At 35.6% G+C, this 18,886-nt stretch overlaps 1 protein-coding gene across 4 annotated transcripts in view; it reads left to right on the top strand.

Annotated features, from left to right (window-relative positions):
• Nucleotides 1-18,886, top strand: part of CCDC91 (coiled-coil domain containing 91) — a 114,563-nt gene that overhangs the window by 76,883 nt on the left and 18,794 nt on the right. For all 4 annotated transcript variants that reach the window (XR_009207801.1, XM_040063198.2, XM_058420411.1 and 1 more), the window contains one exon: nucleotides 9,552-9,665. Coding sequence is in view for 3 of the 4 variants with exons in the window: in XM_040063198.2 (XP_039919132.1) it covers nucleotides 9,552-9,665 (114 nt within the window). In the remaining variant the exon portion in view is untranslated. The remainder of the gene's footprint in view (nucleotides 1-9,551; nucleotides 9,666-18,886) is intronic.

Genomic DNA, 18,886 nt, shown 5'->3' with positions numbered 1-18,886 from the left:
TTAATTCTACTGTAAATATCTTGCACTTTATGTAGTCCTTTAGGAGTGTCATTCATTAATTCCATTTCTTTTAATACCAAACAACTCTGACAACTTTTATTTTAACAGGAATAATTTCTCTTACTTGGTTATAACATTATTATTTCACCTTCATGTCAGGTTCATTTTTCAAATATCTATTTTTCATTAAAGAAAAATGCATATTTTTCTTGAGATTTCCAAAATTCTGTTACATATATCTGTGGTATATATGAGGTTACACTCTTTATTCTCTAATTAATGAGTACAGATTCCCTGAGGAAGATGGACTTGCGTGGAGAAATTGCTTTCTTGGAGAAATTTTCCCTTCTTCCTATGCCAAGAACTTGCGTATCTCCTTTAGGCCGTTGCAATTATAACGATACACCAAGTACTAAAATTTTCTGTCAGCAAAAGAAGTCCTACAGAGCTGATGTGCTAAATGTTAACTTATATGTGATATATATGTCAAATACAACTTTGGTTTAACAATTGAAAAACACTTGGGCCTACAGGGCACTTAGTGTGTGGGCATTAATTTTTTCCTGTGTATAGCCTTCCACGCTGAGTTGTCTCTTATTTATGTTCTGTTTTCTGTAAGATTTGTCTTAGAAAAGCTGTAACTGCACTCTTGACTCTCTTAGAGTTGTTATTTAGGCAGTATATTAAGTGGGCTCTGTAGCAGCCAAAATGAAAACACAGAGTCTAACATTTTAGACAATGAAATGCAAAAAAATCCTAGAATAAAATTTTTATTTTGCTGTAAATTATTTCAGAGAGATTTACTTTATTGATTTGAACTAAAAAAGAAATTAAGCCTGTTTTTAAAGAGGAGTTTTCCTTCATTGATGTGGTAAGTCTGTGAAATGGGAGGATCACAAAGGGTCAGTCTAGTCTTCTGCAAATAGGTGAGACAGAATGGCTTACAGTCAAAGTGCCCACAAATAACTCTAGGAATAATTAATGGAAAAACTCAAAAAAAACATTGAAAATTTTATTATTTTCTTTGATATGCAAACCCGTAGGGAAAAAAGCATTTTCATCTGCATGGGGCAAGGGTTGATTAAAGATATGTTTCAAAAACTGTAGCACCATTGTGTATCCATAAAACACTTAAGTTATGAAAATGAAGGAAGAAAAATTTCCATGGCACAGTGGAATGAATTCGTCTGCTTCTCCTTTACCTTCTAGACCAGAGAAACACGATTAGGAGTTTTGATTCGTCAGTTCAAAAGGGTAATTTGCCATCCATTAATTTTCTTTATTAAAATAAAATATGCAGGTTTTTTCCACCAGTTTTTAAACACATGCACTGGAAGTTATATGGCTGTATATGAGAAAGCAAATGGAAAGGAAACATTAAAGTATGGGTTGTTTACATTTCATTGGTTAGGCAGTTTAAGCAGAAGAATAACAAAGGTTTGAAGATCACACTTGTCCTGAATTAGGTGGTGAAATTTCCCTTCATCACCTAAATAATTTGTTTAAAGAAGAAAAGATGAGTGTTTCCTTTGCAGGGATGATGCAGGTATTGTTTTAGACTCTTTTGGTGGTGGTGTTGCAGAGTGGCCAGGAAGGAGACCAATAGGGGATGCGGGTCTGGGAGGTTTATGCCAATGCCTTCTACTTGTGAGATATTCATGCTTGACAAATCTTTGTCTGAAAAAAAAAAGTTTGTCCTCAGTCAAATCGTTGTCAAGTCTGCAGATAAGGAAATACTACTTCCATGTAAGATTTATTATACTAATTTAACATTGCCAGAGAAAAACTGGAGACTTAGAGACAGTTTAATAAATAAATCATATTTAATATATTTTTTTTCCAAAACAAACAGCAGAGTAAAGGTAAACTTACAGGGCAAGTAGGAACTAAGATATACTGAGTTAATATTTCAGCTTGATGGAGCAACTTTGATGTACCCCTTTCTTTGTTTTTTTTCTTTAAGAAATCGAAGGATTACAGTAAGGTGAATATTATTTTGTTTTTCTCTTTAATGAAAGCTTTTCATGAAAGCTTTTACTGTTCCAGTGACTTGAGGTCTTTACTTAGAGATATAGTATTTGCACTTAAAATAAAGGTATTATTTTTTGAAGCCTTATAACTCTGAAGGGATAAATGAGATATTTTACATCACCAGGATAATGGAAAAATGGTTTTTTAGAGCGCTCTCTCGAGGCTGTGAAGTAGTAAAACTCCAGATGACTTTTGGTTGAGACTGGCAGCATCTTCAGATTTTATAACTGTGTTATTCAGGTGCTTCATGCTTTTATAAGAGGGGTTTTTTTTGTGGTTTTGTTTGTTGTTTTGATTTTTTTTTAAAATTTAGGGGAGATTTCTCAGTTTGGGGGAAGAGCAGTCTTGCATTTTAAGTCAAGAAGAACAAGCTCTCCTTGAAAAAAACAAGTAGTCTTTTGATTAAAGATAATGTTCATTTGCACAGGAACCTTGTGATCCTTTTACAACACATTGAAAAGTCATCATAGATTAGGAACTCATCTGTTCAGCAGACTAGATGTAGCTTGGCATGTCTCCAGTATTTTCTTTTCTGTTTTTCTTGCATTGCCTAGTGTTTTTTACAGTGGCATTATCCCTGCGAGGAGAGTTAATGTCTGGTCATTGTCAGTGTTGAGAGGAATACCTGGTGGAATTCCTCCACTAGAATTTTTTTTTTCTAGAACACCTATTTAAATAAAAAGTGAATATCCTCTAGATAAGGAGAAAGTATAACAGGTAGTGTGGCTGAGGCAGGAGGTTTTTACACCAGAATTCAAAATTGCAGCAGAGCTCCTGGGGTATAACACTAAACTGAAAAAACAATGGAAAATTTCCCACTATCCTTCTTTATTTTTACTCACTGAAAAAACTGAAGTCCAGAAATTCTTTGGGGGATATAGGATGGTGTTATCCATACAATTCTGAATAAAGGCTGCTATTTAAATTCATAATTAGTGGGGAATGCAGAGTACCTCACATAGTTAAAATGAACAGAGCTCTCTGTGATGTTATAATTTTATGGAGCCGAATACTCAGCTAAATAAAGGAGGTGAAACCCATGGTGGTGTGGGAGAGAATTAGCAAAAGAAACTGAAGAGAATTTATGCACCACTATTTTTGATTTAAAATAAATTCATTAAAAATAAAATGAAAGCAGGCAATTGCAGGGTGAGCCCTGGAAATTTAAGTCCATATCATAGCTTGAAATAAATAATTCTGCTAAGGCATTTGAAGCAAAGAATCACCTTTGTCATTTCCTGAAGGCTTAGATTTAAAATACTGTATATAGTCTAGTGTAGTTTAATTCTCCACGGGAAAAAAGCTTGAGTTCATCTCTGCCATAATCCACACAGCAGATCCATTAGAGACTCAAGTGTTCTGAAGGTTGCAAATATTTAGGAAAGGAAAAAAAAAAAAGAGGAAGAACCTTTAATTTATTAAAAGAACTAACATAAACTCTGCTTCCTCTTGGACATGAGGAAAAGCACTAAAGCAAAATTATCTTACCAGTGGGAAAGTATTTCAGGAAAACTGAGGCTGTGGTGTCTCATTCAGCCAAGCCACAACTGAGATACACTGTGATATACAAAGAAAATATATCTTGCAAGAAAAGTTAACTAAAATGCTTATTTAAAAAAAAAAAAAAAAAAAAAAAAAAAAAAAAAAAAAGGGGGAACTTTCCAGTGGTCTTTGCTGAGTAAACCTTTAAGAATTAAAGGTGAAATGTGAATATGTTCACGTTTCTGAAGGTTCACGTGGTGGTGTTCTTTGCAGAACAATAAATTTGTAAGCTATGGTCCCAGAAAGCATTAATACAATTTTACTGGCAAACATCTAGATAGTTGAAAAATAATTTATTATTTAAACAGTTTTTTTATTAATTTCTATGGATTTATGAATATCAGCATATGTCATTGCTTGGGAGGTAAAAGAAAAATGTCTAGGACACCTGGTCCTACATCGTGAAGAGTGAATGGCTCCTTTTCTGCTACATTATCAAAACTTGTTTGGTTCTCATCTACTTGAGGGAGGGCTTCTGTTGGTAGCCTGAATGAGTTTGGTATTGAAATTCTCAAGGATTTCAAAACTCAGTTATGTGTAAGGGAATAAAAGATATGTAAATGAAAACACGAAGCCATTGCCTTTATACCCAAGGAACTGGCTTTTGTTTCTTTTCTACAAGTGCTAAAATTAGCTGTTAAATTTTTGTTTGAAAAATACTGTTTGTCTAAATATTTTTTCTCACTGCCCTGCATTTGAGAAGGTTGTAAGGACTAAGTAGGAAAAAAAGTTTTCTAAAAAGTTATTTCCCAGTCTAGCTTTCAGTCAGATTTATTAGCTATTAAAAGGCCCTTTCTTAGCCCTATAATCTGTAAAAAACCACTTTTTCTCATGCATTAAATGAGTATGTATTTAAGGAATTTTCTGGTGGACAATATAAGGGAAAAGAAGAAATATATTATTTCCTTATTATACATTTGTCATGTCTTTTCATTGTCCAGTAAATTTAGTCTGTGCCAGACTGCCTCTTGGTTCATACCAAATTTGGAAGCCTAACTGACTTTTTCCTCCATGGCCGCTTTGTGAACTATTTCTGTATACAATGAAAATCCTGATAAATCTCTGTGATACCTCTTTATAAATGCACCACTATCACTCATAGGTTTCTTAGTCTTTCTTTTTTGCTTTCCCACTTCCCAAATACTTTCTGCACCCTCGAGACTAATCTGTTGCTTGTTGCTCTGGACTGTATCATGGTTTTGTTTCAGATCTCATTGTAAATATAATTTTTTGTTTACAGCATGCATTTGGCATCATATCTGTAGGAAATAAAATATGATATCTAAAAACAAAGGTTCAATCTTCATACAAGCTCTCACTTTTCCTTTATTTTTATTAAAGCATTTTTTTCTCTCCTTTGAAAATATTGCCGTAATTACTGTTGCAACTTTCCAGCCCTTTACTCCATCACTCTTTCTCTGTTAAATAGGCTATAAACTGCTTTTTGCAGCTGTTCCTCTCTTTTGAGGTTTGCTTTTGTCTCTTTTTCATATTTAATCACTCTGTTTATAATATTTGTTACCAGGAGATCTACTTCTACCTATATTGACATTGCTTACCCATCTTCCCATCTTCTATGATTTTTTTTTTTTTACTGGGGAGGATTTTACATGACACAATATTAATTTAGTTTTCTTAAAATTTAATTTCATTATCCTCAAAGCTCTTTGTGTCTATAGAGCTTTAAGGGCATTTTCAGTTAAGGCAATACAAACTATTATGTTTATCTGTCTCTCTTTGCCCACTTGCCCACAAACTATTCTTTTCATTTTTTACAGAGGGTTACAGAGTCCTGTGGAGGAGTCAGAGTTTGAAATATTCCATTTGTTCTCTTTCTGAAATATTTAGCAAAGTGGCATCTTTTTTAATGTAATTTCAGAAATAACTTTTTACGACTCCATAGGATTTTGATGGGGTGGGTCAATGCTAATCTTTGGAAGAAAAAATGCTTTTTCAGTAACAGGCTTGGACTCTTGTAACATTGCTCCTTGTGTTCAGTATTTTGTGGATTCATACAAGAAGTTATTTCCTCTGTATCCCAATTCCTTCCTAAATAGTCTATTGATAATATGGTATCACACAATGTGCTGGAGAAGAACTCGCTCTTCAAAGAACCTCTTCTCCTATTTCTATTGCCTTTATTGTTCAGCTTTCAGTGGGAGTGTGTGCTTCCATTTCTCTCAATAAGGTAGCAAACCGTTATTTTCAGTTTTACTTTCTTCTTGTTTTCCCACTGTCTTGCAGAAACATTTGTGTGGCCAGTATTTGTAGAGACACATTAAAAGAAAATGTTGTGTAATCTTGAATGTGTGAGGAGGAACACAGCTCAGTAGCACTGAGTGGAAAGAGATCCCTGCCATTAGATGAGTTTATTTTTAATATGCCTGCAAAGTCTGGAAAAGGAATGGTTCACTGCATACAGACTTTAACCATGTCTGACTTCAGAAGTAGATTGTAGTAGTTTATAACCACAGACATTATAATTTGAGGGTTACTATTTTCTGAAAAAACACTAACATTGCAGTCTGTGGTTGCATTTCCTAGATAAAGTTTAGTGCTGCCACCTGATCCTTGTGTGGAAACAAAAGAATTTTCCTATGAAATTGCAAAGCAACATATGGCTTGTTTTATTCTTTAAATACTGTCTGGAGTTCTCTGGTGTATCAAGTACACTGCTTTTTCTTTCTGTCTTCCTACAGATTTATGTGTTCTGATTGTGTGGTTGTCATTTCTAATACACGGTTGACTGTGATTTGTCAATTGAGTATTTGAATAACTGTATTTATTTTTGATTAGGTATTCTTAATCTTCTAACTAGTGTCATGTCAAGCACATGCATAGAGAATCAGGTAAAGAAGCCAACTTTGTGGCTATAATTTGGTACTCCAGCCACTGATCAAATGTGTAAAAAAAAAAAATGAGGACCAAGAAGAATTGCACCTCAAGTGCCATTTTGTGGAGTGTTCTTCCTTAGCTTCTCACAGGAAACTGGGTTTATCCATTTTTCTTGAGTCTATTAAAATAGCACTAAGAGGCTCAAATAACGCTCTACCCTTCATAGTTGAAGATGAAATAAAGGCCGATTTTTACCTCTGCAACTAAAATGTAAGGATGGAATCTAAATGTATGATTCATCCTAGGGTACGGTTGGTGAATAATTACAGAAAAACCCCAACAAATCAAAAACGTTGTGGACAACTGCCAGCAGTCTGGCAAATCCAAACATTGGGATGAAGCCCACTAAAGCAGGAGTCTTTTTGTGCAGTCACATGAGATTGTCCAGTCTGGTGGCTCCAGGATCTGTCTGGTGACACTAACTGTTGATATGATGAGACGATTTTCAGGTGGTAACAGGAGGTGATCAGTGTCCGAAACAGAAAACTTTATAAATTGGGAAGACACATCAGCTCCTAATTTGGTTAGAATGTGGTAGATGAATCACAGAATCACTTAGGTTGTAAAAGACCTTAAAGATCATTGAGTCCCTCTGTTAACCTCACACTGCCAAGGCCACACTAACCCATGACCCCAGGTGCCACACCTACACATTTTTTAAATTCCTCCAGGGCTGGTGCTTTAACCACATCCCTGGGGACTGGTGCCAATACCAGTAGAAATTAAAGAGAATTCTTTCCAATTTTACTTTTTCTGTTTTAATGGTATTTAATGTTCTAAGGGTATTGCTAGAGATTTCTGTTTTCTTGCATTTTATGAATAGACTTGTAGAATTTAATTGTGGTTTTATTTGGACTTTATAGTCCAGATATTTATTTGGACTATATAGTGTTTCAAGTATTGTGTCAAGGATATTTAACATACTTTAATTATTAGTAACTATTTTATGGGTGTAAAATTTTCTACATATTAAGTTACAGCAGTTTATCAGCTTTGTAATTTGCTTTGAAGAGTTTAATGGGATAGATTATGGGATTTTTTTTTCCATTCTAACACAAGACAGCATTTTGGGACCTTGTGACATATTAAACTAGCATGAGAGTATAATTATAAGAGCAACATATTTCTGTAATATGTAATTTTCTGCTACTTTTTCTGTTAGTCTTGCCAGAGTTCTGTAGTGAAAGAGACCTTTTTTTTGTGTTTTTTTTCTTTGGTAGGCTTAATTAAAATAGAAAAAAATCATAATCACTTTTCATAACTATGATTTTCATGTATACTGCATTCCAGAACAGTGGGGACTACATAGTTACACATTTTAAATTTGGGATTTTAGACTTTTTCTGCTATAAAAATAGCAAAAGTGTAGTTTTGCAGAAGCTATTCCATTTTGGCTGAAATAGAGCAAACAACTAAAGGTAAGAAATAGAGCTTTCTTTTTCAGTTGAATAACTTCCACTGAAGGGACTTCTTTAAAAAAAAAAAAATTAAAAAAAAAGAGTTTGATCCAATTCGGTGGATAATTAATTTTGTACACTAATAGCATATTGTAAAACGCCACTTTAAAATATACAGATGAATCGTGCAACTTCATAAATATCTTCTACTTCCAAAACCTTAGAACTCCACCTGTCCTCCAGCCAACCTTCCCCACTCCCCCAAATCCATAAAGTGTCTGTATTGCTCTGCAGTCAAGCAAACCTGTAAACAAATCTGTGGCTAATGCAGTGTTATGTCTAACCAGTGAAGAGTAATAAGGAATCCAAGGAATCCATTTATATTTACCTTTGATTTTCTAAAAGATTTTATTAAAAAAAACCAAAAAAACACATAAATCATATATGTGAATAAACACACTAGAAGTCATGTTGAGTTCCTGTTTGAACCACTGGGGGTTTTTTCCATTATTTACTGCTTAATTCTTCAGGCGCACCACTTAGCGTTTCTGTTTCTTCCAATTTGGAATGTCTTAGAACAAATAGGAATTGCCAATTTCTGCCTGATTTCTGAGGCACTCTCCAGCTTCCTCTTGATCTCCCTGACAAATCATTTAAGATCTTGTGATTAATTTTACTGTTTTTTGTGCCTTTTTTTTTTTTTTTCCTTTCTGAAAATGTTACATTTTTAGGATTTATAAGAATTTGAGGCTTGTCGTTTTGTTCTCCTGAATCTTGGAAACAGAACACACGGATTAATGTCATTGCTTATTCCATGAGTGACTTTGGGAAGCTGGGACTTCAGTTTTGGGACAGTGACTTTAGCCCAGCAATTTATTTCCTCAGCCAAATACTGCAGGTGATAGAGATGTTTTAAGAAGTGGTTCCTGGCTTTCTCTACCGTAATGCATTTGATGTAGGATAATGCTAATTTAGGGGAGTGGGTAGGTGAGTATCTTTTGCTTCTGTGTACAGAATGTCCCTGGCAATTTCCAAAGTTTGGAAGCAAATTCATGATTTTGACAAGTTTGATAATTGGTATCACAGTTTAGAAACTGACTTTGGTGGTGTGGGGATGGCTCAAAACTCCGCATCAGGGGAGGTTCGGACTGGACATTGTGAAGCTCTTCTTTAAAAGAGGGTGGTCAGACACTTGGAGAGGCTTCCAGAAAGGTGGTCTATGCCCTAAGACATTCTGTTTCAGAGGCTTTTGGAGAATCCCTTATTAATGTGCTTAAATTTTTGGGCAGCCCTGGAGGGCTTAGGCAGCTGGAGCGGATGATCTTGTAGGTCTCTTCCAACTGAAGTGGTCTGGCCTGGTAGCAGCAACTGGTAAATCCCTGCCATCCCTGCCCCTGATGGGAAGTAAAACCTGAATTGCTTTATTATTTTCTGCTCTCAGGGAACATTGTGATTCTGTTAATGCAGCTTTAAAGTTATTATTTCTCTCCTTTTTTTCCTCTCTTATTTACAGTTTAGTACTGAATGTATCAATGTTTTTAAAGATACTGCATACATTTAGGATAACTGTTATCTGAGAAAAGAGCATAGAGGTGATAAAATTTAGCAGGAGGAAAAGGGATGATCTTTTATCACATTTCTGACTTTTTTTTTTCACATACACTTACATGCTTTTCTTTTTGAAAGGAAATTGTCAAGGAAGCATTAATGGAGGAGCAGAAACGAAGTGAAAAGGCAATCGAGGAAGCAGTAAAAAGGACAAGAGAGGAACTGATGGAATATATTCAAGAGCAGAAGAGGGTGAGTTACCAGTGGATAATGGGTTTCATCATGGAGTGAGAAATTACTAAAGTTTGCTAAACTAAAGTTTGCTAAACCTCAAACCTCTCTTTAAAACATTAATTTTTCATGAATCAGGAGTTAGGTTTTCAGATATTTCACTTGCTTTTTCAAACAGTTTGTTATTATGATACATTTCTTCATATATATTTGTAGACTTTTAAGTCCATCACAAGCTGAAAAGCAGACATTAATAGTTGAGTTAAATAGTTTAATTAATTTCTTATTGCATGAAGTAACATAAAGGTGGGGCATAAACGCAGTCTGTCAGATTTAAATTGTGATCTGAGCTCGGATCATAGAAAACATTTCAGTGTAAATAACAGGTGCTATTTTACGTTCACTAATGAGCTTTATTGTGCAGTTTGTATGCACATGAAGGCCATTATTTTTTTCCTCTCAACCCATATTATCTGAGAACCTGAAAAAGTACTGGTATTCTCCTAAGCCTGATTTATAGTTAGTGCATCGGTCTTGTTATGAAATGTTGCAATGTTCTGAAAGTTGTTTTCAGTTGTTCTATTAATGCTATATCCTGGCAGTTTAATGCTTGGGTATAAACAGAAAAATGTAGCTTAAGGGACTTTGATTTGCTTTTAGTAGGAGGAGAAAAAAATAACACACTTCTCCCCTTTGAAGCTCTTTATAAAAACATAAGCAAAAAAAAAAAAAAAAAAAAAAAAAAAAAAAAAAAAAAATTAAAAAAAACCTCTTTCATATGGCAGTAGCAGCCTGAGATCAAATTTCAGTATTCTCAATAAACAAAATCACTCAGCTTGAATCTAGTGGGGAATGTTGTCCTCAGAAGGAAGTAGAAATAATGAGTTTGGCCTCTGCTTCTATATTCCCTGCTTTTAAGGTTAAATAATAGCATGGGAAATAGGATTACCTTCAGAAGTTTCACTTTGTTACTAGTTAAGATTGCCGTTGGGTGAGCTCCCTCCATTATGCTGTGTGTGGAGACATTTCCTTTTAGCAAGATTTGTTTGATTTGGAAAGACAATTTAAACAGAATCCAGTGCAAAACATGATCCATACGGATGTTTGAGCATATCTGAAGTCACTTGTTTATGAAGGATAAGCTGTGGGGAAGGTGAAAGTAGGTCTACTATTAAAATAACTTATCATAACTTATCATAAGTGTCATAAATAAATGGGTCAATAAGGCCTCCAGTGCAGATATAAATGAAAATATCACCTTCAAAGAAACCAAATCTTCTTTGGTTTATCTGGTAGGAGCATAAATTCCTTTTTGTTTTTATTGAGTATATTCAAATATTTCAGCCAACCTTTTTCTCTTTTTGATCAGTTGACACACATCCATTAATTAAAACAAAAATCATACATAAGGAGAACTAGATTTTTCTGGCATAAGATTTATAAAGACTGCCTGTACTCAAATTGGAAGTGGAAGACTTGTTTAACTCTAAATCATGTAGCATAATAGCTTTTATATGATTACATAACAGGCAGAGGAAATGGTCAAAGCTCATACACCTGTAAGAGTAATAAATATACTTTATGGACTGTGCTAAAAAGTAGCAGCTTATGTAAGGAATTCCTAGAAAGAACTCACGGAAAATGCCTTGTCTGGGATTTGGAGAGGGTTTTTTGTTTTGTTTTTTTGAGCGACAGGGATATCCCTGATACAAACTTGCAAAGGTAGAGGACACTCTGTGTCATCTTTTTGTAAATCTGTTTGTAGATTTTCAAACCAAGGGCACAGCAGTATTTGTAGTTGGTTAGCAGGGGATTATTTGAATCAGTAGAAAGTTGCTTAACAAAAAGTAAAAATATCATTGTTCTAAAATGCTGACAAGAATAAATGTAACTAGCTCTGTATTGAAGCCAAAAAATCACCAAAGCTAGGAGAGAATTTGTTGGCATGTTTTTTCACTTTCAAAAAAGAACACTAAAACTAAAAAAAAAGCAAACAAACAAACATGCAAAACACAAAAAAAGTGTGATGGAAACAGGTATTTTCCTACAATAAACTAAGATGTGGCATCCGTTGTAATTATGTCATATGAACCCAGGTTTTTACAGATATATAGCACTATATTGGCAACATTTCTGGTTATATACTGTAATCCTAGTTTTATTTTCTCTCTTCTATATTAAATGAAGATTTTTATACTAGAAAAATGTTGTTGTTGTTTTTTTTTTAATCTTGCCACAGCTAATACCTTAAGAATATGGATCTCTAAGACGTAAAGGAGATTTCTATCAGGCATTTAACTCTTTGTTATGTCATGATTATTTCATAACCACCATCATTCCGAAGCAGGCATCAAAACCGAACTACAGTCAGGCTGTCCTGTCTGTTCAAAGACATCTTCCATATCTACCAAACTCGTAGAGGTTTAATTAAGCATTTGTAACACCTTTAAGAATCTGTCTGTGTCAAACTGAAATACACGTGCTTTAGCTGTTAGCCAGAATTGTTTTCCCCAGCAAAGGTCCATCCACATTATGTCCAGAAAGTTATCTTTATTAATTGCCTAAAGGTATTTTGTGCAGTTGTACTTTGCCTGCATTTCCAGTAAATATCAGGAAGGGAAAAAAATGCTTCACCTTGTTGCTGGTAGGGTAGGAAATGAGGGGACAGGGGTGAGGGGTAGCACACAGATAAAAAGGCACTGAAGTAGGGCTAAGTGGTAAGCCACTGCTTTCACTTGTCATACAAACAAATGTTGTTTTTGGTTTGGATTCAATGCATATCATGTGCCATAGAGCTCAACCTGAGAGACAGATGTAGAGGGAAGCAAAATCTTTCACTTCGGTTCGAATTAAGTAAAAAGTAAGAAAGCGCTTGTCCTTGAGTATCCCAAGTCCATCTGTTTTGATGTAAGCTCAAGATTCACCTATTTGTCTTTCGTTGCCTGATGTTCACCATTCTATAACCTCTGGCCCTGCATTGTGGTTTCTGGGAGCACCCAGCTCTGTGAGGAGCCCCAGCAAATTAATTGCCCCAAGATGCACTAATTGACACCTTCCAGCCCCAGAGGCTGTGCCTGCGTTAGTGAGCGCCAGGAAGTGTTTGCCAGCTTTTTGCATTAATTGTTTAAAAATTCTAGTGTTCACTTTTATACTGAATGCTTGTGAAGGTATTCCCTCTTATGAGGTAGAGCAGCTCGAGGGATTTTAAAAGGGTTAATAGTTTTATATGGCTCAAACATCTTGCTGATGCGGTAGAATATATGTACCTGTCTGTACATAGGGTCTCACATGTAGGTGTATAAATCCACGTTTGTGTTTGTTACCCGGGGATCAGAGCAAGGAGTAGAGCCCAGTGTCCTGTAAACTCTGGCTTAGGATTGGAGCTCCCAAACCCTGACCCCTGGGTTACAAGACAGCGGCATAGCAGTGCTCTTCACTGCCCTGTAGAACTGCATTGCTTCTGTAATATTTTTGGTTCAAATCTGATGAATGGGTACATGCTGCTCTGTTAGGAGTATAAAGACAGACTGGGCTGCTCCACTTTTTATGGACTTCACGTGGGGCTTTGGCTGATTTACTGAACAGTTTTCTTCAGTTGGCTGACGCTGAATTAAGTGGATATAAACAAAGCTTTTTCCCAAAGTGCGGTTTGTAAGAGTTCCAAAGATCTTTCACGTTTGTTGTTTGCTCCTGAAGGCGATGCAGTTCCAAGGTTGACTGAAATTTTGGAGATGTGTTGCAAGTATTCCAGAGCAAAGGGGAAGTGTGATAATTCCCTGTGGGGTCCAGTTCACAGCTTTTCCTTTGTTCTTTGCTTGCACTTTTTCTCCTCCCACTGGTCCAAGATGAGAAGAAAAGAAGGTGCTGCCTGCACCTGATGGTCCATGAAGCTGAAGAGTGAAAGACGAGAATTGCTTTAAGGTAGTAAGGTGAATTTGCAGAATCCACTGGTCTGAGAAAGGCCAAGACAACTGGAATAAGGGAGTAATGCTTCATTTCTGAACTGAAAGTAGGCTTGAAAATAAATAATAAAATAGCAGATAAGCAATATCTGAATAAAATAATATCAGTATTACTGTATATTAATCTCCTTCTTAATCTCATTTTGAGGCTGTGTGTTGGCCTTTTCTTTGCATTCATAATGTGAACCCACAGATGTTTTGCAGTTGAGCGTAGCTCCTGCTGCTCTATGAAGACAATTCCTGAAATATATTTACATTTTATATGACTGGATGAGATGATTTTTTTAAATTAATTTGCAGATATGAAGTAAAAGAACGAGCCAAACTTTTTAAAAATAGTTTTTTAATAACGGAATTAAAATATTGAAAGCTGTGTAATGCTGACTTAAGCAAGTAAGTCTGCTTGTCAGGGGACATCTGTACAGACCAGAATGTCACCCAGAGAATTCTGGTGGAGTTTTATATTTCCAGGTGTCTCATAAAAATTCTGATAAACAAGGCAATTGATTGATTACTACTGTACTTCAAACAAAGTTCAGTATCCAATTATTTGTTGATAGAAAGGTCAGGAAATTCTTTGCTCTGCTTCTTATTTTTTCATACTTGGAAAGGGTTTTGGTTCTTGAACATAATCTGCAAATGTTAGAAACTTTCAACAGAACCTTTTGTTAAAAACTTAAGCCTTGTTAGTTCTAAAATCACACAAACGTTAGGAAATCTTGTAGAATAGAGGTTTACAGAAGTATTCTGTTATAATATTCAGGTATTTTGCTTGTGCTACATGTTGCAAGTTGTTTGTAAATGTCATAATTCAGTAGTTTACTGCCTATTCATTCCAAATGAATGCTTAAAATATTAATCACAATATTTTATTTATTATGTTTTTATAGCAGACAACCAGTGATCTAGTATTACTGTGCCTGCTGTTTATGTACCTTTTTAATTTTTGTGACCATTAGCTGTACAGAGATAAAAAATAATTCTTGAAGTTGGTATACAAAGGACAGAGTAAGTCACAAGAGGAAAAACTTTATACCAAATAAATCTTGTGGCGAATAGGTTATTTAAAGAACTTTTCTAAATTACAAAGATTCACTTCATGAGGTGAGTAGCTAGCCAACAAGCAAATTTTAATTTTTCCTATTTACATTGACATTCATCTCCCCTCAGGAAAATCTACTGCTTGTTTCCTGACAGCAAAGCTGAGGGTATTAATCAGTCACCTTTTGTCTGCTGATTGCACACAGTTCTCGTTGGCTTTAAAGGGCATATTTTGGCCTGTCAGGGAAAAACTACGTGTTAGGGCTTGAGTAGTCACTGGAGTGACTGATTGGCTTTTAATGCAGCCCCTGTTTCCCTGAAGGTCAGGCACTTGTCATAAATGTACTCCCATCCTGATTTAAGGGTCAGATTCTGAGAGCAGAGATGTCACCATCATAACGAAACTCACTGTACTACTGTGTGCTCCCATATGATTTGTGCAGCTGTGCCTCATAACCTTTAGAAGAAAACAGAACTTAACATTTCTCTGACTAATGTTTACCAAAATACTGTGGAATTGAGAAGAGCCAAAGAGATACTTTTGGGGGTTTTGAATTTAATAGATAATTTTTTTGGATATTACGAAAGCTAAGGGCCTGTTTCAACAACAGTATTTATATTTAAGAATCACTGGTGAGCTTATATAAGCCGCATCTGTCTTACAGGAAAGCGAAAAAAAAAGGCAACAAGTTTCTCTTCTGATTTTGCAAAGAGGAATTGCCCGTTTGATTTGGTAATACAGGTGCTCTTGGAAAACAGAATTCCAGGCTCATCCCAGCAATGTGTGGGATGCGCCAGGACAGGCAGCTTGGCTCTTTGCTGTGTAACCAGAAGAACCAGAGTTATTTTTGTTTTGGTTTTTTTTTTTCTGAAAAAGACTTGGAATATTTGGAAAATTCTGGTTTACCCTGATAAAACACCTTTATAGAAGGTCAGCTCATTGCAGGCAAGAGCAAGTCATCCCTTTTCCCACTTTCAGTGACATTATTCTGCAGTACAAGAAAGGGGGATTGTGCATTTCATTCGGAGCACAGATGTAGTGTAGTCACAATGCTTTTTAAGGGAAGAAAAATACTGATCAAGTAATATGCAAGACGGCAGGAAAAATCTGACAGTAAATCAGATTACAATTGCTAATTTCCCCCATGGTTATCCTTGGTTTTCAGGGTTATTTTTAATAATATGCTGTATTTATGGAGTGTATTTTGTATGTTTATCTTGTCTGAAGGAAACAAGTAGACCTTTGTTTTCACCTTTTGAGTAGGTTTCTAACTGATACACTGACTTTTGGGGTGGGTTATGTACAAAATCCCATTTCAGGGTTTTTTTAAGTGGCATGTGCTATGTTTCATAATTAAATATATTCATACAGATCTGATTTATCATGAATGCACTATCAGAACTTTTTGGGGGGTTTTTGTTCGATTTTGTAGTTTAGCAGCAAAGCCTATATAAATCTATCTTGAGGGCACCTTTACCAATACAGATTGTAGAAGGTGATCTATTTTACAATTGCTATAACCCCTGTTATCTATGTAGATTTTTTTTTTTTCTTAAAATGTGAATTATTTTCTGTGCAAGTTCCTCTTTCTTTTATATTTTAAGAGAGGGTTTTATAATGAAAAGTAATATCTTACATTTAGTTATTTAAGGTAAAGACTGAAAAAGAATGCATGAAGCTCAAGTTTAATTAGATTTATCCACCTTGTTGAGGAGAGGCTTCTGCAAATTCCTTTGGGTTTTCAAATGTCTGAGGAATTGTCTGTAATTCACTCCTGAAATCTGACCTTATGAGAAGATACGTGCACCTCTGCATAGTTACTCTGTTATTCATTCATCAAAACCATTACAGAAAATGGACAATTTTCTTAAGGTTTTCTTGAACAAACCTAACTAAAAGTTCTCCCTTTACATATCAAGTGCTGCAGTTGAAATAACATTTTAGTTCTTTACAGTATTGGCATAAATGCCTTAGTTGTTGTATAGGTCATATAGTCTTTATAAAGACCTTGTCATTTATAACCCTTTTTATAGTAAGAATTAGATCAAACTAATGAGGAAGGTCAGTACAGTGGAAGAGAAATTAGATGTTTGACTGGTGGCTGAAACTGGCTATGATTGTAAAAGAGGATTTGAAAACAATACTACTACCAGAAAACACCCTCAAACATCAGTTTAATTGGAAATAACTATGGCTTATTGGCTCCTCTTATCAGACAGAAAAAAACCCACGTTTTTTTCTTGCTATAGATTTTTAATTTTCTACTTGCAAAGGCAACTTTATCATTGTAGAAAAATCTCTGTATGTAGTTGGTGTTTCTGCCACTGAGGAAGTGTGATGAGGCTGGATCCATTTTCATCTTACCCGTACACCAGCTTTCATGCTTATTGTCCTAACTGCAATCAAAGCAAAATTTTGTAATTAAAGTGTGATTTTAAAAAGCAGTTTGGCTTTCTGCCCAACTAAGAATTGACATAAAGTTCAACTACTGGTTATCTATATTTTTAACTTTCCTGAAATCATTGAATGGGATGCTTTTTAGACTTTCATTTTATGGGTAACATCTCTGTTTAGCTGAGAAGTCCTTGACCTTCTGTTGTTGACTGCACCTTTGCTTTCCTCTCTGTGCTTCCAGACATGCATGATGGTAACTCCTTTTATGATACATCTACTGGCAGTAACCATTGCAACTCTGCAAAATCTCCTCTTGAAACGTGATCCTAATGTATCTTTAAACCTAAAAACTCTGATTCTTCAGGTGCTAATTGCATTTAGATTAGAAATTACTGCTTTCGCTTTTCTTATATTGCCTATTTTTTTTCAACTGTGCACACCCAGTATTTATTTTCTTTTAAGTAAATTTGCTCAATTATTTTATTTCTAATAAAGTAGATAGTTACACAACTGACATGATGATGAATGGAAATAAAATAAGAAACCTCCATACCTGCCTTTCAGAAATGTACTCCATATGAATGTGAAATCATATTCTTTGAAAGGCTTCTAAATTACCTACTAATGTCTTGAACAGAAAAGAACTATTCCCGTATAGTACCACATTAACTTCAGTAACTAGACTGGTATTCTAATTACTGCAGGTTATTACATCTAATATTCAGGTTTTTTAAATTTATGGTTGACTTTATGGTTCCAGCAGGAGTGCTGATGTGATTCATGGTGAGGAATGATGTGCTTGCATGGTTAAAAAGTGTTTGCTGCAGCCATTCTTGGCTCTAGCTTAGAACAATAATAGGGATCCAGCGCTCTGCCCTCCTTCTGATTCCTTGCTCCAGGAGAGGCACAACAAACAGAGAAATCTGCTGCTTTCAGACCTGAATCATAGAACCACAATGGTTTGGTTTGGAAGGGACCTGGAAGATCATGTTGGGTTCCAAGCCTCACCATGGGCAGGGACACCTCCTGCTAGATGACCCATCGAACCCTGCCTTGAGCAATTCCAGGCATGGAGCATCGACAGCTTCTTTGGACAACTCGCTCCAGTGTCTCATTACCCTCTGATTAAAGAAATCCATTAAATCTGCAAATAAAAGTGCAGGGTTTCTACACAGTGATATTGGTTAGGCCATGGATTGGTGCCTACTTGGCCTCACTTTGTTATTCACATTGAGGGGCTGATTTTAAAGACAAAGCTTGGAATTCACTCAGTTTATTGGGTAGCATAGTCTGTTATATCTCATATTCTTCAAGATAACGTTGTGTGTTACTGGTGGAACAAGTCCTGTATGAATTCCTGGTGCTCCTTTTTCTCTGTTTCCTTGGTAAATTGGCAGCTTCTTCAAATTTCCTACCCATGGCAGGTAAATTATTGTTAATCCCTGGTTTGAATCATGGGTACAGTCTACTCTCTGAGTCAGATGAGTTTTCAACCCAGATTCACGTCAGGGATTGAGTGTCTTAGAGCAGTGTTTATATAAGAAATTCTGTGCATCCCATGTAGATCCAGACTGCAATTTTTCCCATATAGGGGATAGTTTCCATGCATCAGGAGACATCACGGAGGGTGGGATTAGGATAGAGAGATCCCAATTCCCAAGGGATCCCAATTCCTTACCTGGAACAGGGGCTGTATCTTACATTGCATCCCTTACTCTAGATCCATCTACATGGAGAGGTTACAGATGGCTGGAGATTTGGGAGACAGAGAGAGGGAAAAATTAATAGCTGGAGCAACATGTTCTCACCTTGAACACAGTGTTTAGGAAAAGAATGTGCGAGTT

Source organism: Hirundo rustica, chromosome 4 (assembly GCF_015227805.2).
Source record: "Hirundo rustica isolate bHirRus1 chromosome 4, bHirRus1.pri.v3, whole genome shotgun sequence".
Lineage (NCBI taxonomy): Eukaryota > Metazoa > Chordata > Aves > Passeriformes > Hirundinidae > Hirundo > Hirundo rustica.
This window is presented reverse-complemented; position numbering and strand designations above follow the sequence as displayed.